The sequence below is a fragment of the Salvelinus alpinus genome, chromosome 2 (assembly GCF_045679555.1).
Source record: "Salvelinus alpinus chromosome 2, SLU_Salpinus.1, whole genome shotgun sequence".
Taxonomy (NCBI): Eukaryota; Metazoa; Chordata; class Actinopteri; order Salmoniformes; family Salmonidae; genus Salvelinus; species Salvelinus alpinus.
The window spans coordinates 107325211-107346648 of NC_092087.1; the positions used below are offsets into that span (position 1 = coordinate 107325211).

The following is a 21438-nucleotide window of genomic DNA, read 5'->3' on the forward strand; positions in this document are numbered from 1 at the left end:
AATGTGAGGAGGCTATATACAGGGGGTACCAGTACAGAGTCAATGTGGAGACAATATACAGGGGGTAACGGTTCAGAGTCAATGTGAGGAGGCTATATACAGGGGGTACCGGTACAGAGTCAATGTGAGGAGGCTATATACAGGGGGTACCGGTACAGAGTCAATGTGGAGGCTATATACAGGGGGTACCGGTACAGAGTCAATGTGGAGGCTATATACAGGGGGTACCAGTACAGAGTTAATGTGAGGAGGCTATATACAGGGGGTACCAGTACAGAGTCAATGTGAGGAGGCTATATACAGGGGGTACCGGTACCGAGTCAATGTGAGGAGGCTATATACAGGGGGTACCGGTACCTAGTCAATGTGTGGAGGCTATATACAGGGGGTACTGGTACAGAGTCAATGTGGAGGCTATATACAGGGGGTACAAGTACAGAGTCAATGTGGAGGCTATATACAGGGGGTACCAGTACAGAGTCAATGTGGAGGCTATATACAGGGGGTACCGGTACCTAGTCAATGTGTGGAGGCTATATACAGGGGGTACCGGTACAGAGTCAATGTGAGGAGGCTATATACAGGGGGTACCAGTACAGAGTCAATGTGAGGAGGCTATATACAGGGGGTACCGGTACCTAGTCAATGTGTGGAGGCTATATACAGGGGGTAGTGGTACAGAGTCAATGTGGAGGCTATATACAGGGGGTACAGGTACAGACTCAATGTGGAGGCTATATACAGGGGGTACCGGTACCTAGTCAATGTGAGGAAGCTATATACAGGGGGTACCGGTACATAGTCAATGTGAGGAGGCTATATACAGGGGGTACCGGTACAGAGTCAACGTGCAGGGGTACAGGTTAGTCCAGGTAATTTGTGCATGTAGGTAGGGGTAAAGTGACTATGCATAGATAATTAACAGCGAGTAGCAGCCGTGTAAAAACAAAGTACCTGATCTTAATTTCGATTCTCATAACAAAGGGTTTGTATACTTATGTAAATAAGGTGTTTTTGTTTATTTATTTTTGACCCATTTGCAAACATTTCTAAAAACCTGTTTTTGTCATTATGGGGTACTGTGTGAAGATAGATGAGGAACAATTTAATTTAATATATTTTTGAATAAGGCTGTAAAGTCACAAAATGTTGAAATGATTGGTCCTGTTTGTGTGGGTCAAAACAGAAACACCCTGGTGATTGGTTGACAATATAGCCTCCCCAATGCAGCCAACGGCTGTAAGTTACAGCTGGTTAGGAGTCGACTGTTTGCAGTCGACTTTATGATCTTTGATGTTGTTTTTGTAAAGTTCATGTAGTCGCAAGTCAGACACTTTTTATCCCCAAAATGCATCACACTTTGAAAGACGGTGACTTGACAACAGTGATCCGCTCGTACAAGCCCATTGCCATAACATGTGCAAATACCTGTCCAGGCATTGTCAGCTCTGTCAGGTGTCAGCAACGTCTGAGCAGAGGAACACGGCCAAAGACTGCAGGTGGGGCCATTTAAAGAGATAGCCCCACCCTTGCAACTGACATTATATTGTCAAGATTGGAGTTCATTCTTAACTAGGTCTTAATTTTGTTTAACATGTTATTCATTAAAGCAGACGCAGATCTACTTACATTAGTGTGTGCATACATTTTCATACTGGTCCCCCGCGGGTATCAAACCAACAACCCTGGCGTTGCAAGCGCCATGCTTTACCTACTGAGCTACACGGAACTATTCTACCATTATATATTCATAATGTACATATTCACATGTAGCTATAGGTCTGCATAGACGAAAGTATTGGCTGTAAGAAGTCAGACAAAACATATTTGCTCATCTTTAAATTAATAAACAATGTAGTGAATATTTTTCTAAACTGCGTTACCCATTCCAGTCAGCTGACTGCGATATGCGTCTTCAGCTGGTGACGTCATATCTAGTGGACCACACGACACCGGAAGCTGTTTCAACAACACGGATACTGAATCATTCAACCACCTCCGTAGCCTGGTAGCCAACATACAACCGAAAACATTGAAGCTCTTTGGACCATTTTTGTGTATATTGATCTCGATGTTTTTAACACAATCCTCTTTACGTATCTGCTGTTTAACTTCAAGTAATTTGCTTGTTAAATGTACAAATGTGTTGATTATACTGAGTCTAGCACTAAGCTTATCGCTAATGCTAGCTAGCCCGACCATGAGGTCACTAAGCTACTCTCCTCCTTCTAAAGAAGACGTGGTCTGCTGGACGGAGAAAGACGCCCTGGGGCTGAACATTGTCATGAAAGAAGAGGAGGGGGATATTACAGTAAAAGGAGAGGAAGAAGCTTTCAGAATGTAAAAGAGGAGGAAGAGGAGGCTATCAGTATCACATTGGAAGAAGAGGATGTTACAGTGAAAGAAGAGAGAGAACGTTTTAGAGTGGGAGAAGGGATAGACGCTTTCAGAATGAAGGAGGAAGAGGAGGCCCGAAGAAGAGGAGAAGGAACATTTTAGAGTGAAAGATGAAGAGGGGATAGAGGTTGTCACAGTGGAAGAAGAGGAGGTAGAAGCTTTCAGAATTAAAAAGGAAGAAGAGGAGGGTGTTATAGTGAAAGAAGAGAAAGAACATTTTAGAGTGAAAGAGGAAGAGGGGATAGAGGCTGTCACAGTGGAAGAAGAGGAGGTAGACGCTTTCAGAATGAAAAAGGAGGAAGAAGAGGATGTTACAGTGAAAGAAGAGGAAGAACCTTTTAGAGTGAAGGAGGAAGAGGGGGTAGAGGCTGTCACATTGGAAGAAGAGGAGGTAGAAGCTTTCAGAACGAAAAAGGAGGAAGAGGAGGCTATCACCTCGAAAGAAGAGGAGGATGTAACATTGAACAAAGAAGAGGAGGATGTTTTGGGAGAGGAAGAGGAGACTGAAGATCTGATTAACACCAGTGAGTACTGTCTTAAAAACACAGCCAGAAACTCTGCAGTTGTTGAACTAATGTGTGGTGTTAAAGCCAAAGGGGCATTGCACTGAAATGTGCTCCTCACCAGAACCCCAAATATAAAGTTGTAAACCTCCATTGTGTGTAAACAATGCAAATGTAAACAAACACTGTATTTGACTCAAAACGTGTTTAAAACGATCATTTTGATCTCATGGTCGGTCCTTGCATCCACAGCTCTGTCTATGAATTAGAGTTGTTCCATTCCTTCAAGCCCTCCGCTACTCTCCCCTATCTGTTCATTAGGACAGTGGAGACTGAATTAGAGTTGTTCCATTCCTTCAAGCCCTCAGCTACTCTCCCCTATCTGTTCATGAGGACAGTGGAGACTGAATTAGAGTTGTTCCATTCCTTCAAGCCCTCCGCTACTCTCCCCTATCTGTTCATTAGGACAGTGGAGACTGAATTAGAGTTGTTCCATTCCTTCAAGCCCTCAGCTACTCTCCCCTATCTGTTCATTAGGACAGTGGAGACTGAATTAGAGTTGTTCCATTCCTTCAAGCCCTCCGCTACTCTCCCCTATCTGTTCATTAGGACAGTGGAGACTGAATTAGAGTTGTTCCATTTCTTCAAACCCTCCCCTACTCTCCCCTATCTGTTCATTAGGACAGTGGAGATATACAACGTTTAAGTACCAATAAGGGGTATAATATTTATGGCTCTACCTTTCTCACTCATTATATAATTATATTCATAAAAAAATACAAGTGTTATACATCGGTTTAAAGATTAACTTCTTGTTAATCCAGCCACTTTGTCAGATTTCAAAAAGGTTTTTCGGCGAAAACCATCCGATTATCTGAGGACAGCGCCTCGCTTATCAAAGCATGAAAACATTTTCCAACCAAAAAGATGCATCACGAAAGTCAGAAATAGCAATGAAATAAATCGCTTACCTTTGAAGATCTTCATCTTTTTGCAATCCCAAAGGTCTCATTTACATGGTCGTTTTGTTTGATAAAATTCTTCTTTATATCCCAAAAATGTCTGTTTATTTGGCGCGTTTGATTCAGAAGGTCTCAGTTACACAATGAATGGTCGTTTTGTTCGATAAAGTCCTTCTTTCTTTTGATTCAGAAATACACCGGTTCCAACTCGCCCAACCTGCCTACAAAGGATCTAATAAGTTACCTGTAAACTTGGTCCAAACATTTCAAACAATGTTTCTAATCCAACCTCAGGTACCCTAAAATGTAAATAATCAATCAAATTTAAGACGGAATAAACTGTTTCCAATACCGGAGAAAAACTAAACGGAGTGCGCTCTCATTCACGCGCACCAAAAGACTAGAGTCCACCTGAGTGACACTTAGAAAGAATACGACTACTTCTTCATTTTTCAAAAAGACAACATCGAACAACTGCTAAAGACTGTTGACATCTAGTGGATGTCAAGCCATAGGAACTGCAATCTGGGTCCTAATAATTCGGCTTCCCCATAGAAAAGCATTGACCTCAAAAAAAAGATTTCCTGGATGGATTGTCCTCTGGGTTTCACCTGCCAAGTCAGTTCTGTTATACTCACAGACATTATTTTAACAGTTTTAGAAACTTTTCTACCCAATACTACCTATGCATGTGCATATCCTAGCTTCTGGGCCTGAGTAACAGGCAGTTTACTTTGGGCACCTCAGTCATCTAAACTTCCCAATACTGCCCCCTGTCCCTAAGAAGTTTTAACCTGTCAGGAGAAGTAGCGGAGCAGGCCCTATTGTCGGGAGACGGCAAGGGGGGGAAACCATTCAATAAAATGACATGCCCTCCTAAAAGTAGGTAACGTCAGTCCTGTAGGTGAAATTAAGATTGTAACAATGACAGTCCATTATACTTGTTCTCCCCACTGTATATATGTCATTATTTAGACTTATTGAGGGAAAATCAAGACCTGAAGGGGGGCATGAATAAAAAAATGGCAGAGTAATACTTTAAAATCATGATGTGATTGGGGGACTAAACCTGATAGTATAACAATAGTAGTAATAATAATAATGATGTATTTTATACAACACTTTTCATCACAAAGACAATCTCAGACTGTAAAAACTAACAAAACACATGTAGAGATCTGGCAGGTCTTGGTGATGGTATTCCACAGCTTCAGATGATAAGGTGTTGTTCAGCCAGGCAGTTCAGAAAGGCTGGGCAGTAGTTTAAAAGGAGGGAGCAGCGATGTCACAGAGGGAGCAGCGTCAGTCAGTTACTCAGACTGGAGCTCTTCACCAGGCTCCTCCTCTAACATGGAGCCAGTTTTATCATGTAGACGTTGATTCAGTTCTCTATTAAGTATTTAACTAAATAATCTGTTTGTCTTTGGCAGGAGAGGGACCAGACTCTCACTCTGACAGCGGAAAGAGTCCTTCAGGGGGACCAGACCCAGTGACACCCAAACCAGCGAGACAACACCACTGCTCCCATTGTGAAAAGAGATTTTCCCTATCATGGGCCCTAAAACGGCATGAGAGGACACACACAGGAGAAAGGCCTTTCCAATGTTCCCAGTGTAGAAAGAGTTTTACTTTGTTAGGAAACCTGAGGGAGCATAAGAGAATACACTCTGGAGAGAAACCGTACAACTGTTCCCATTGTGGAAAGTGTTTCGCCTGGTCAGGGAGCCTAAAGCAGCATGAGAGGATACACACAGGGGAAAAGCCTTTCCAATGTTCCCAGTGTGGAAAGCGTTTTACCCGCTTAAGGAGTCTGGAGGAGCATGAGAGGATACACACAGGGGAAAAGCCTTTCCAATGTTCCCAGTGTGGAAAGCGGTTTACCCAGTTAGGGACCCTAAAAGAGCATGAGACAACACACGCACAAGAAAAGCTCTACCAATGCTACCAGTGTGGAAAGAGTTTTATCAATTTAAAACATCTGAATAAGCACGCAAGAATACATACACAGAAGGAGAAGACTTACCACTGCTCTCAGTGTGGAAAGACATTTTCCCAGTCAGAGGACCTGAAATCACATGAGAGAATAGAGAGGCTGTGTTCTGACTTATGTTTTTGACCTGAGAATTTAGGTTTTTGTTCATGCCAAATGAAATCATATAGTTTATATGAAATCATTAACAAACTAGACCTACTTTTGTTTTAGTTTCCATCTGGAGATGATAAATACCGTACAATGTGTTTGATTATGAACGTTAATCCATTGCATACAAGTATAAACCCTCTAGTATTGTTCATTATATATTTGGGATATTGCTAAATGTTAATTACTTTATAGATTAATGGAGTTTTGGATTTCTTGATTCTAACCTTAAACCTCTTGAATTTGATTTGATCTGGCTTTTCGCTAAATGAATTTGAATACATGATTTAGATATTGAATAGATTAATAGAATGTGCATTTCTTGAATTTAGTCGTTTTTGTTTCATTGAGTTAATTTGTGTATTAGTCGTCAAGCTAAAGGACTATGAAAATGTGATGCTGTTTTTATAATAAAGTTGTTGACATGAAAAACATGAGTGTTCCCATCAATGTTATTCCACTATGTAGAAGCAGTATAGAGCTAGTTGTTTATTTTGATATTATCTGTTGACTGAATGAATCAGAATTTGCATTGAATACAGATGTGTAGTAGATGTGAAGTTTATTTTAAATTCTCACTAATCGATCAGCAAAAACGTGTCTTTGTCAGTCTCAATATAATATTAAACTAGCAAGAAGTAGAATAAGGCTCCATGGTAGCTAATACATTATAATATAATAAGGCATCATGGTAGCTAATACATTATAATATGAATAAGGCTCCATGGTAGCTAATACATTATAATAGAATAAGGCTCCATGGTAGCTAATACATTATAATAGAATAAGGCTCCATGGTAGCTAATACATTATAATAGAATAAGGCTCCATGGTAGCTAATACATTATAATAGAATAAGGCTCCATGGTAGCTAATACATTATAATAGAATAAGGCTCCATGGTAGCTAATACATTATAATAGAATAAGGCTCCATGGTAGCTAATACATTATAATAGAATAAGGCTCCATGGTAGCTAATACATTATAATAGAATAAGGCTCCATGGTAGCTAATACATTATGAATATGATAGTAAGGCTCCATGGTAGCTAATACATTATAATAGAATAAGGCATCCATGGTAGCTAATACATTATAATAGAATAAGGCTCCATGGTAGCTAATACATTAGAATAGAATAAGGCTACCATAGGTAGCTAATACATGTACTAACTAGAATATAGGCTCCATTAGGTAGCTAATACATGTATACTATACTGAATAAGGCTCCATGGTAGCTAATACATTAGGATATGAGTCTATTATCATCAGCTATCATGGATAAGCTGACTAGTCTATTTATCCATTAGGTCTAGTACATGTATCCTATACTGACTAGTCTATTTATCCATTAGGTCTATACATGTATCCTATACTGACTAGTCTATTTATCCATTAGGTCTATTACATGTATCCTATACTGACTAGTCTATTTATCCATTAGGTCTATTACATGTATCCTATACTGACTAGTCTATTTACCCATTAGGTCTACTACATGTATCCTATACTGACTAGTCTATTACCATTGAGAGTATCCTATACTGACTAGTCTATTTATCCATTAGGTCAATTACATGTATCCTATACTGACTAGTCTATTTATCCATTAGGTCTATTACATGTATCCTTACTGGTTAGATAGCTATCACTAGCCGTCTATCCATGCAGTACACTGCCAGCTAATTACTTAGGTCATACATGTATCGCTATACTGGCTTTATCCGCCTCGGTATTCAACCCTGCACCTTCAAGGCTGCTGCCATATGTACATAGACATATGACATTGCCTTAAATGCAGGCAGATATGTAGCAGATGGAAAGTATGTTTTAAATGAAATAAAATGCACTTTTCTCTCAACTGCGTTACCAACTCCAGTCAGCTGACGGCGATGAGCGTCTTTCAGGCGATGCTGCCAGTGTGACGTATAATCTAATGGACGGGACGTTTCTTCAACAACAACAGCTAGTCGGTCACCTCGGTCGCTTTCTAGCAAACATAGCCGAAACATTGAAGCTCTTTAGACGGTCTCGGTGTTTTAAACAGAGTTTTGTCGTTTAGCTAGTTACTTTATTTAATGTTATATGTACATTGTTAGTCAGCTAGCTGGCTTGATAAGTGAGCCTAGCACTAGGCTAGTCGCTAATGCTAGCTAGCTAACATCCCCGACCATGAGCTCACTAAACTACTCTCCTCCTGCTAAAGAAGAGATCTGCTGGACGGAGAAAGAGGGTCTGTGGCTGAACATTGTCGTGAAAGAGGAGGAGGATGTTACAGTAAAACAAGAGGAAGACGCGTTCAGAGTGAAAAGGAGGAGGAGGATGTTACAGAGAGACAAGAGGAAGACGCGTTCAGAGTGAAAGAGGAGGAGGACGTTACAGAGAAACAAGAGGAAGACGCGTTCAGAGTGAAAGAGGAGGAGGATGTTACAGTGAAAGAAGAGGAAGATGAAGAGCAAGAGGAGGGTGCAGGGGAGGAGGGGGAGATGACTGTCACATTGAAAGACGATGACGAGGAGGAGACAGAAGATCTGATTAAGACCAGTAAGTACTATCTTAATAACAGGATCACAACCCCTGTTAGCCCAATAATGGACGAAAGAAGCCCGACGTGACTCAATATAGTCCAAGGACCAGACATGTTCTGCTTTGAGGCGAGTTGGCTCCAAAACAGACAAATACTACATCTAAATGTGAATCGATTCTCAATTGTGGTACGGTTTCAGAAACATAAATATCTCTACTTTCATATTGCATCAAAAATAATTTCACAAATATACTTACTGCACACTGTTCTAACCGGTTTTAACACAGTTGCAGCCGACAGCGTTTTTCAGCGACAACACCTTTGTGGCGTCCGTATTCCGTTTACACACAGGTGTTAGGTGTCGCTGATAGCTAATTAGCCCAGGTATGCATCTGTCTTACATTTGAACATGTTGTTCTGTACTGTAGGAATTGTTTAAGCTACACTGTAAAATATGTGTATCACCCAAGAGTGGGCCACCAACTAAATGCATGAATCAAATGCATTACATTGATTGTAATACTGTTGTCCTCAATATCTATTATTGTGTCGTTCCACCAATTCGCTGCCTTTTTGAGAAGTGTAACCTGGTAATTTTAACATTCTTTCATAAAGATCGCATGTTCAACTTCATAGGAAATATGGCCAGTTGTGGGAACAGTAGACCGCATATAAAGGAACTAAAGTAAGCGCCATATAAAGGAACAGGGTTAACCCTATAAAGGAACATATATACCTTATGAATTGACTGAACAATAACATCCTCATAAAGGAACAATGAACCCTATAAAGGAACAGTTAACCCTATACAAGGTTAACAGTTTCTTCTTAAATCACCATAAATTGTGACAGGGAGGAACAGCAACCGCTATGCAACAGGAACATATAAACCTTTTGAAAAGAACAAGTAAACCTCAGTTAAGGAACAAATTATTATTTTCAATGACGGCCTAGGAACAGTGGGTTAAACTGCCTTGTTCAGGGGCAGAACGACAGATTTTTACCTTGTCGGCTCGGGGATTCGATCTTGCAACCTTTCGGTTACTAGTCCAACACTGCCAACCTGCCGTTGACCTTAAGATGAGGTTACAAATGTAAATGACTCGCATGAAGTAGATAATCATCGTCATCAGAAATGACTGTCAAAGAAACAAAATAACTTGGGCTTTACATTTCTGGTCAAATATGCTGCACTTTGGGGTCACTCTAGCAAGCTTTTATTCATATTTAAAAAAGTATTGAATTCTCCATGTGGTCTATATTAAAAGGGCACTTCATTTAATATAACAGGCTTTTTAGAATTCAAAATTGGTGCACAATTTCTACTTAAAATATCAAAGGGAAGCAAAAGGCAGTCCTTTGGTGGAAGCACCCTTTTGGTGGAAGCACCCAACAGGCCGTTTCCATGAAAGGAAGACTTGAAGCTCTACATTATCTTTGTTATTAAAGCCACCAAGTCTTTTTAACACCAGAACCACTGGGCCTCAAGGGAACCCCTCCTTCAAGTTAATGGGCAGACATTCTGTTAGTGAGCATTTCTCCTTTTACCAAGATAATCCATCCAGATAATCCATCCAGGTGTGGCATATCAACATGATTATTAAACGGCATGATCACTACGCAGGTGCACCTTGTGCTGGGGGACAATAAAAGGCCACTCTTTAAAATGTGCAGCGATGAAACTGGATTTTGCACAACTGAAGAATTTCTGCGCAAACTGTCAGAAACGGTGTCGGGGAAGCTCATCTGTGTGCACGTCGTCCTCACCAGGGTCTTATTGACTGCAGTTTGGCGTCGTAACCGACTTCAGTGACTTGCGTAGTTAAATAAAATAAATAAAGTGGGCAAATGCTCAATGGCCACTGGCATGCTGGTTAAGTGTGCTCTTCATGGATGAATCCTGGTTCCAACTGTACTGGACAGATGGAAGACCGCATGTATGGCGTCGTGGGGGTGAGAGGTTTGCTGATGTCAACATTGTGAACAGAGTGCCCCATGGTGGCGGTGGGGTTATGGTATGGGCAGGCATAAGCAACAGACAACGAACACAATTGCATTTTATCGATTGCAATTTCAATGCACAGAGATAATGTGACAAGATCCTGAGGCCCATTGTTGTGCCTTTCATCCGCTGCCATCACCTCATGTTTCAGCAAGATAATGTCCCATGTCTCAAGGATCTGGACACAATTCCTGGAAGCTGAACATGTCCCGGTTCTTCCATGGCCTGCAGACTCACCAGACATGTCACCCGTTGAGCATGTTTGGGATGCTCTGGATCGACTTGTACAACAGTGTGTTCCAGCCCCGTCAATATCCAGCATCTTTGCACAGCCATTGAAGAGCAATGGGACAACCTTCCAGAGGCCACAATCAACAGCCTGATCAACTCTATGTGAAGGAGATGTCACGCTGCATGAGGAAAATGGTGGTCACACCAGATACTAACTGGTTTTCTGAACCTTTCCCCCCCATATTCAATCCATTTCTATTGGTGGAGGGCCTTTCCCTCCATGTTCAACCCATTTCTATTGGTGGAGAACCTTTTCCCCCCATGTTCAATCCATTTCTATTGGTGGAGGGCCTCCCCAAGAATAATCATCAGAGATGTCTTGATTCATTTCTTCCCCGCCATCCGAGTAGTTTTCGTTCAGATTGTGTAAATTAGTCACCACACTCTCACTGTGGACTCCAAGTAGACCAGAGTAGACTGATAGGACTTCTGTTCTTCATTCACAACTGGTGATGACATAATTCTGCATAGTTCTCTTCCCCTCGCTCATCAACTCACCCGTTCTCCCCCTTTCTCCCCCACGATGCTTTACTTCATTAATTTAATCGGTTGTTCTACGTCTGAATAGAGGTTAGGTTCAGTTTGGAAGAAACTATTGGGGCTGATTGTCAACTAGTCACGTCCCTTGAACCTGTCAGGAGAAGGAGAGGAGCTATTGATTACCACCAGTAAGTACTATCTGAATAACAGGAACCTTTGTTAGTCCAATAATGGCCTTTAACCTGTCAGGAGAAGGAGAGGAGCTATTGTCGGGAGACGGACGGGCGGGGGGGAACCATTCAATAAAATGACATGCCCTCCTAAAAGTGGGTAACGCCAGTTCTGTAGGTGAAATTAAGATTATAACAATGACACTCCATTATATATATATATATATATATATATATATATAATTATTTAGACTTATTGATGGAAAATCAAGGACTGAAGGGGGACATGAATTAAAAAAATGGCAGAGTAATACTTTAAAAACGAACAAAATACATGTAGAGCTCTGGCAGGTCTAGGTGAATGGTATTCCACAGCTTCAGATGATAAGGTGTTGTTCAGCCAGGCAGTTCAGAAAGGCTGGGCAGTAGTTTAAAAGGAGGGAGCAGCGATGTCACAGGGGGAGAAGCGATGTCACAGAGGGAGCAGCGATGTCACAGAGGGAGCAGCGTCAGTCAGTTTCTCGGACCGGAGCTCTTCACCAGGCTCCTCCTCTAACATGGAGCCAGTTTTAGCATGTAGAAGTTTTATTCAGGTCTCTATTAAGTATTTAACTAAATAATCTGTTTGTCTTTGGCAGGAGAGGGACCAGACTCTCACTCTGACAGCGGAAAGAGTCCTTCAGGGGGACCAGACCCAGTGACACCCAAACCAGCGAGACGACACCACTGCTCCCAATGTGAAAAGAGATTTTCCCTATCATGGGACCTAAAACGGCATGAGAGGATACACACAGGAGAAAGGCCTTTCCAATGTTCCCAGTGTGGAAAGAGTTTTACTTTGTTAGGAAACCTGAGGGAGCATAAGAGAATACACTCTGGAGAGAAACCGTACAACTGTTCCCAGTGTGGAAAGAGTTTCGCCTGGTTAAGGAGCCTGAAGGAGCATGAGAGGATACACACAGGGGAAAAGCATTTCCAATGTTCCCATTGTGGAAAGCGTCTTAACCGCTTAAGGAGCCTGAAGGAGCATGAGAGGATACACACAGGGGAAAAGCCTTTCCAATGTTCCCAGTGTGGAAATAGTTTTACCTGCTTAGGGAGCCTGAAGGCACATGAAAGGATACACACAGGGGAAAAGCCTTTTCAATGTTCTCTGTGTGGAAAGCGGTTTACCCAGTTTGGGACCCTAAAAGAGCATGAGACAACACACACAAAAGAAAAGCCCTACCAATGCTCCCTGTGTGGAAAGAGTTTTATCAATTTAAGACGTCTGAATAAGCATGCAATAATACATACACAGAAGGAGAAGACATACCACTGCTCTCAGTGTGGAAAGACATTTTCCCAGTCAGAGGACCTGAAATCACATGAGAGAATAGAGAGGCTGTGTTCCGACTTATGTTTTTGACCTGAGAATTTAGGTTTTTGTTCATGCCAAATGAAATATAGTTTATCTGAAATAATTAACAAACTAGACCTACTTTTGTTTTAGTTTCCATCTGGAGATGATAAATACTATACAATGTGTTTGATTATGAACTTTAATCCATTGCATACAAGTATAAACCCTCTAATATTGTTCATTATATATTTGGGATATTGCTAAATGTTAATTACTATATAGATGAATGGAGTTTTGGATTTCTTGATTCTAACCTTAACTTCTACTTCCACACCATCCCGGAGACACCCCCACAGAAAAAAGCTGACTAGCATAGCCTAGCATAGCGTCACAAGTAAATACTAGCATCTAAATATCATTAAATCACATCCCATGGTAGCTAATACATTTTAAACCTCTTGAATTTGATTTGATCTGGCTTTTCGCTAAATTAATTTGAATACATGATTTAGATATTGAATAGATTAATAGAATGTGCATTTCTTGAATTTAGTTGTTTTGTTTCATTGAGTTAATTTGTGTATTAGTCGTCAAGCTAAAGGACTATGAAAATGTGATGGCATTTTTATAATAAAGTTGTTGACATGAAAAACATTAGTGTTCCCATCAATGTTATTCCACTATGTAGAAGCAGTATAGAGCTAGTTGTTTATTTTGATATTATCTGGTGACTGAATGATTCAGAATTTGCATTGAATACAGATGTGTAGTAGATGTGAAGTTTATTTTAAATTCTCACTAATCGATCAGCAAAAACGTGTCTTTGTCAGTCTCATTATAATATTAAACTTTTGAAAGAAATGAAAAATAAAAAGTAGAATAAGGCACCATGGTAGCTAATACATTATAATAGAATAAGGCTCCATGGTAGCTACTACATTATAATAGAATAAGGCTCCATGGTAGCTAATACATTATAATAGAATAAGGCTCCATGGTAGCTAATACATTAGAATAGAATAAGGCTCCATGGTAGCTAATACATTAGAATAGAATAAGGCTCCATGGTAGCTAATACATTATAATAGAATAAGGCTCCATGGTAGCTAATACATTATAATAGAATAAGGCTCCATGGTAGCTAATACATTATAATAGAATAAGGCTCCATGGTAGCTAATACATTATAATAGAATAAGGCTCCATGGTAGCTAATACATTAGAATATAATAAGGCTCCATGGTAGCTAATACATTATAATAGAATAAGGCTCCATGGTAGCTAATACATTATAATAGAATAAGGCTCCATGGTAGCTAATACATTATAATATAATAAGGCTCCATGGTAGCTAATACATTAGAATAGAATAAGGCTCCATGGTAGCTAATACATTATAATAGAATAAGGCTCCATGGTAGCTAATACATTATAATAGAATAAGGCTCCATGGTAGCTAATACATTATAATAGAATAAGGCTCCATGGTAGCTAATACATTATAATAGAATAAGGCACCATGGTAGCTAATACATTAGAATAGAATAAGGCTCCATGGTAGCTAATACATTATAATAGAATAAGGCACCATGGTAGCTAATACATTAGAATAGAATAAGGCTCCATGGTAGCTAATACATTATAATAGAATAAGGCACCATGGTAGCTAATACATTATAATAGAATAAGGCTCCATGGTAGCTAATACATTATAATAGAATAAGGCTCCATGGTAGCTAATACATTAGAATAGAATAAGGCTCCATGGTAGCTAATACATTATAATAGAATAAGGCTCCATGGTAGCTAATACATTATAATAGAATAAGGCTCCATGGTAGCTAATACATTAGAATAGAATAAGGCACCATGGTAGCTAATACATTATAATAGAATAAGGCTCCATGGTAGCTAATACATTAGAATTCGGCTCCATGGTAGCTAATACATTATAATACAATAAGGCTCCATGGTAGCTAATACATTATAGTAGAATAAGGCTCCATGGTAGCTAATCCATTATAATAGAATAAGGCTCCATGGTAGCTAATACATTATAATACAATAAGGCTCCATGGTAGCTAATACATTAGAATTCGGCTCCATGGTAGCTAATACATTATAATAGAATAAGGCTCCATGGTAGCTAATACATTATAATAGAATAAGGCTCCATGGTAGCTAATACATTATAATAGAATAAGGCTCCATGGTAGCTAATACATTATAGTAGAATAAGGCTCCATGGTAGCTAATACATTATAATAGAATAAGGCTCCATGGTAGCTAATACATTAGAATAGAATAAGGCTCCATGGTAGCTAATACATTATAATAGAATAAGGCTCCATGGTAGCTAATACATTATAATAGAATAAGGCTCCATGGTAGCTAATACATTATAATAGAATAAGGCTCCATGGTAGCTAATACATTAGAATAGAATAAGGCTCCATGGTAGCTAATACATTATAATAGAATAAGGCTCCATGGTAGCTAATACATTATAATAGAATAAGGCTCCATGGTAGCTAATACATTAGAATAGAATAAGGCTCCATGGTAGCTAATACATTAGAATATAATAAGGCAAAATTGTAGACCTGCACCAGGCTGGGAAGACTGAATCTGCAATAGGTAAGCAGCTTGGTTTGAAGAAATCAACAGTGGGAGCAATTATTAGGAAATGGAAGACATACAAGACCACTGATAATCTCCCTCGATCTGGGGCTCCACGCAAGATCTCACCCCGTGGGGTCAAAATGATCACAAGAACGGTGAGCAAAAATCCCAGAAACACACGGGGGGACCTAGTGAATGACCTGCAGAGAGCTGGGACCAAAGTAACAAAGCCTACCATCAGTAACACACTACGCCGCCAGGGACTCAAATCCTGCAGTGCCAGACGTGTCCCCCTGCTTAAGCCAGTACATGTCCAGGCCCGTCTGAAGTTTGCTAGAGAGCATTTGCATGATCCAGAAGAAGATTGGGAGAATGTCATATGGTCAGATGAAACCAAAATATAACTTTTTGGTAAAAACTCAACTCGTCGTGTTTGGAGGACAAAGAATGCTGAGTTGCATCCAAAGAACACCATACCTACTTTGAAGCATGGGGGTGGAAACATCATGCTTTGGGGCTGCTTTGAGAGCAATACATCTCTCCATAATAGTGTAACATCTTCATAAATGTGTTCAATTATAAATCTACTGATGTCTTTCCACAGTTTCCTTACATGAATACAAGTCAAAAAAAGATGCAACACTGTTTCTGGCTGGTCATTACAAAAGGTACAATTTGAATGTATGTTTTTTAAAACTTAATATAGTGGTTGGCAGGATAATATTTATGAATAATTTTTTTTAAACTTCCTGAATTTTGTTAATAAGTAGGTATGTGTGTGGCAACATCCAAACTTTTTCCAACAGACATTATCAATAAAACATTCCATAGACACAACATCCTGTTGAAACAATGTTCCTATAGATCTATTGTTGTTGAATGGACCAACATGACATGAGGAATAGATACAACATCCTGTTGAAACAAGGTTCCTATAGATCTATTGTTGTTGAATGGACCAAAAGAGAAACAAATCTTTCCTACTGATGAGTCAACAGGGGTAATCGTAGGTATGTCCTGAGGGTCTTGACACGTTCTTGAATTATAAAGCAACACCTGAGGGAATGGCATCTAAAACAATTGTAACATGTTTAGGTGTTACAGGGACCTTGTGAAATGATCAGACTTCCTTATAATGAAGTAAAAGACCCTCTGCATTCACTAGTTGGCTCACCAATAGGATATTATTTAGGAAACAATATTCTAAAAACAAAGAAGTATTTTTATACAATATGTCCCGATTATTTCATATATAATATATATAATATACATATATGAAATGATGCTTATAAATTAAGGTCCGTAACAGGAAAAGCTGCCGATGAAAACCTGAGAGTTTCACAGGAACTTGTAGTACAGAGTAGATCCATATGACGTTCGAACATAGTGCATTGTAGGTAGTTTAGAAGATATCCGGAAATTAGTTAATAAATATGTAATAACATTAAAAACATAACTGTTTGTAAAAATTCAAGCTTCCTAACCTTCAACGTGTTGTCAGAAAATAAAAGATGCATTTTACTCAACTGCGTTACCCACTCCAGTTAGCAAAAAGCAATGTGGGGCTTTAAGGCAACGCTGCTAGTGTGACGTATAAATAAGTGGACGGAACGCTTCTTTCAACAGCAACAATAGTCAGTCAGACACCTCGGTAGCTTGCTGGACACAATAGACGAACCAATAAAGCTCTTTGGACGCTTTAGTGTATATTAGCCACTGTGTTTTAAACCCACTTCTGTCGTCTAGTTAGTTATCCGATTTAATTTCATATTTACGCTGTTATTAGTCAGCTAGAGGGCTGATTTAAGTTAGCATTAGCCTAGCTAGCTAACATCTCCGACCATGAGGTCACCAAGCTACTCTCCTCCTGATAAAGAAGAGGGGATCTGCTGGACGGAGAAAGAAGTTCTCGTGAAAGAGGAGGAGGAAGAGGAGGCTGTTACAATACAAATACAAGTAGAGGTTGAGGCTGTTACGGTGAAAGAAGAAGAGAAAGACGTTACAGTGAAAGAAGAGGAAGACGCGTTCAGAGTGAAAGAGGAGGAGGATGTTACAGTAAAAGAAGAGGAGGAAGAGAAAGAGGAGGTTACAGTTTTTGGAGTGAAAGAGGAGGAAGGGGAGATGACTGTTACGTCGAAAAAGGAGGAGGAGGAAGAAGAGGAGGAAACTGGATATATGGGCCCCGTTTCCCAAAGTTATCTTAAGGCATCCTATGGTTCTAAAGATGAAGTTAGCTGTGAGATGCTTTTGGGAAACCGGACCCTAATTAACACTAGTAAGTACTGTCTTAAAAACAGAAGCATAAACTCTGCAGTTGTTGATCTGATGTGTGGTTTTAAAATGGAAATCTGCAGTTGCTTTTAAATAATTTATATATAACCATTGATTCTTGAAGATTATAAACTGTGTGGTTCCAGCCCTGAATGCTGATTGGCTGACAGCCGTGGTATATCAGACCGTATACCACGGGTATGACAAAACATTTTATTTTTACTGTTCTAATTACGTCGGTAACCAGTTTATAATAGCAATAAGGCAGGTCAAGGGTTTGTGGTATATGTAAACCAACACTGTATAGCCTCAAAACATGGTTAAAACTAGAATGTTGATATGGAATTTGAGAGTAGTTACATTTCTCCATCCATCATCTTATTACCAAAACAGTAGCGGAATGACATCTTTGTTATTGTTTGAACTGCTGATTGGTTGGTTGGTTGATTGTGGCTTTTTTTTTTTTTTTTTACTTCTACAGGATCAGTGTCCCGAAATCTGGACAGTTGCTGCTCTGAAGGTAAATAATGTACTTCTATTCTGTAATCTTGCTCTGATTTGTCATCCTGAGGATCTCAGAGATAAAATGTAGATCAAATTGTTTGATAAAATCCGTTTTTATATCCTAACACAATCCATTTTTGTATACAGTGTTTTGCATGAATTCCAGACTCTTTCAACTTGCAACAAAGGTTATTGCTGCCAAAGGAGCGTCAACCAGTTATTAAATCCAAGAGTTCACATACTTTTCCCACCCTGTGTTCGTCTATTATTGTGACTTAGATGAAGATCAGATCAATTGTTTGACCAATTTAAGCAGAAATCCTGGTAATTCCAAAGGAATACAAAACATACTTTTTCTTGCCACTGGATGTATATATATATATCACACACTACCGGTCAAAAGTTTTAGATCAGTGTCCAAACTGTTAGGACGCTACAGACGTCTACGTGAGAAGACAGATTTTCGGGACAAACAGGTGAAGTTATGGGTCCTACAGTAGGTCTATGTTACTGTTATGGGTCCTACAGTAGGTCTATGTTATTGTTATGGGTCCTACAGTAGGTCTATGTTATTGTTATGGGTCCTACAGTAGGTCTATGTTATTGTTATGGGTCCTACAGTAGGTCTATGTTGTTGTTATGGGTCCTACAGTAGGTCTATGTTGTTGTTATGGGTCCTACAGTAGGTCTATGTTATTGTTATGGGTCCTACAGTAGGTCTATGTTATTGTTATGGGTTATTGTTATGGGTTCTACAGCTCTGCACTGCTGGTCTGACAAACACCGTTGTAGCTCTGCCACCTTTTCGCCACTAATGCGGAATTAGTTCTAAATTAAAAAGTTTTTTATTTGCGGTTGTCATAGGCAACCGTTGTTTTTTGTTTCGATTATTACTTGAACAGTCGCTAAGATATTTTTTATATTTGGTTGTGATATTTGCAAAATACTTATTTTTGATGCGGCCCTGATTAACACTAGTAAGTACTTTCTTAAAAACAGAGGCACAAACTCTGCAGTTGTTGAACTGATGTGTGGTGTTAAAAGGGAAATCTGCAGTTGCTTTTAAATGATTTATATTAGCTTGAATGCTAACACTCATTGATAGGCTGGTTGCAAAGCTAGCCAAAGAGCATTTTACTGGTTGAGGTATTTTTTAAAGTATAAAGCAGTTGATTTGTGACATTGACACAAACTTTATATTTTGCAGGACATTCTAACGAGCCTTACAATTATACTCCCAAAGTTAAATGCTCTCATAAGCAACCTGGAAATGGAGGCTAATTTTGCAGCCTACGATCTTGAGCTGATCTTGTGTAATATTCAGAATACATTGTGAAAAACTCAAATCTTCGCTCACCATTTTTGCTCCAGGCAGATATACTACATCCATAACTAGTGGTTTCCTCATTACCAGATATACTACATCCATAACTAGTGATTTCCTCATTACCAGATATACTACATCCATAACTAGTGGTTTCCACATTACCAGATATACTACATCCATAACTAGTGGTTTCCTCATTACCAGATATACTATATCCATAACTAGTGGTTTCCTCATTACCAGATATACTACATCCATAACTAGTGGTTTCCTCATTACCAGATATACTACATCCATAACTAGTGGTTTCCTCATTACCAGATATACTACATCCATAACTAGTGGTTTCCTCATTACCAGATATACTACATCCATAACTAGTGGTTTCCTCATTCCCAGATATACTACATCCATAGCTAGTGGTTTCCTCATTACCAGATATACTACATCCATAACTAGCGGTTTCCTCATTACCAGATATACTACATCCATAACTAGCGGTTTCCTCATTACCAGATATACTACATCCATAACTAGTGGTTTCCTCATTACCAGATATACTACATCCATAACTAGCGGTTTCCTCATTAGCAGGGAGGAGTTTCTGCAATCAAATTGCATGTGCATCGCCCTCTTGTTGTTTGCAAACACAGAAAGGGCCGTATATTGGAAACCGAAACTCATCTGGCACAATGCTTGGGGTTTCAGGAACTCTAATTCATCTGCACATGCTAGGGTTGGACTCTAATACTCATGCACAATGCTTAGGGTTTCAGGAACTCTAATAACTCATCTGGCACAATGCTTAGGGTTTCAGGAACTCTAATAACTCATCTGGCACAATGCTTAGGGTTTCAGGAACTCTAATAACTCATCTGGCACAATGCTTAGGGTTTCAGGAACTCTAATAACTCATCTGGCACAATGCTTAGGGTTTCAGGAACTCTAATAACTCATCTGGCACAATGCTTAGGGTTTCAGGAACTCTAATAACTCATCTGGCACAATGCTTAGTGTTTCAGGAACTCTAATAACTCATCTGGCACAATGCTTAGGGTTTCAGGAACTCTAATAACTCATCTGGCACAATGCTTAGGGTTTCAGGAACTCTAATAACTCATCTGGCACAATGCTTAGGGTTTCAGGAACTCTAATAACTAATCTGGCACAATGCTTAGGGTTTCAGGAACTCTAATAACTTATTTCTAACCTAGAATCATGCACTATACTACTAATGTGAAAAAAATAAGACTAAATATGACTGTTGTTGATCACTGACTGTCATGTTAAGACAATTGTCAATTATGTTTATAAAAGCATTTAAATGCTCCATGGTAGCTAATACATTATAATATAATAAGGCTCCATGGTAGCTAATACATTATAATAGAATAAGGCTCCATGGTAGCTGATATAATAGAATAAGGCTCCATGGTAGCTAATACATTATAATAGAATAAGGCTCCATGGTAGCTAATTACATTTATACATGATTTAGATATTGAATGATTAGCTAATGTGCATTTCTTAATAGTATTAGCTCCATGGAGCTAATACATTATAATAGTAATAAGGCTACCATGGTAGTCTTATATACATTATAATAGAATAAGGCTCCATGGTAGCTAATACATTATAATAGAACTATAGGCTCCATGGTAGCTTATATACTATTATAATAGAATAAGGCTCCATGGTAGCTAATACATTATAATAGATATAAGGCTCCATGGTAGCTAATACATTATAATAGAATAAGGCTCCATGGTAGCTAATACATTATAATAGAATAAGGCACCATGGTAGCTAATACATTATGAATAAGGCTCCATGGTAGCTAATACATTATAATAGAATAAGGCTCCATGGTAGCTAATACATTATAATAGAATAAGGCTC

General features: G+C 39.2%; 3 protein-coding genes across 3 annotated transcripts in view; 2 read left to right on the forward strand and 1 right to left on the reverse strand.

The window, feature by feature from the left end:
* Positions 1-21438, reverse strand: part of LOC139547938 (zinc finger protein 271-like) — a 189346-nt gene that overhangs the window by 16828 nt on the left and 151080 nt on the right. The window lies entirely within an intron of this gene.
* Positions 2480-13128, forward strand: LOC139552125 (zinc finger protein 271-like). The gene is made up of 5 exons (XM_071363555.1): positions 2480-2921; positions 5293-5970; positions 7887-7972; positions 8307-8547; positions 12112-13128. The coding sequence occupies exons 1-5, from the start codon at positions 2684-2686 to the stop codon at positions 12879-12881; spliced, it is 2013 nt and encodes a 670-aa protein (XP_071219656.1). The 5' UTR covers positions 2480-2683; the 3' UTR covers positions 12882-13128.
* Positions 17056-18342, forward strand: LOC139550173 (merozoite surface protein 9-like). The gene is made up of 2 exons (XM_071360871.1): positions 17056-17712; positions 18190-18342. The coding sequence occupies exons 1-2, from the start codon at positions 17280-17282 to the stop codon at positions 18234-18236; spliced, it is 480 nt and encodes a 159-aa protein (XP_071216972.1). The 5' UTR covers positions 17056-17279; the 3' UTR covers positions 18237-18342.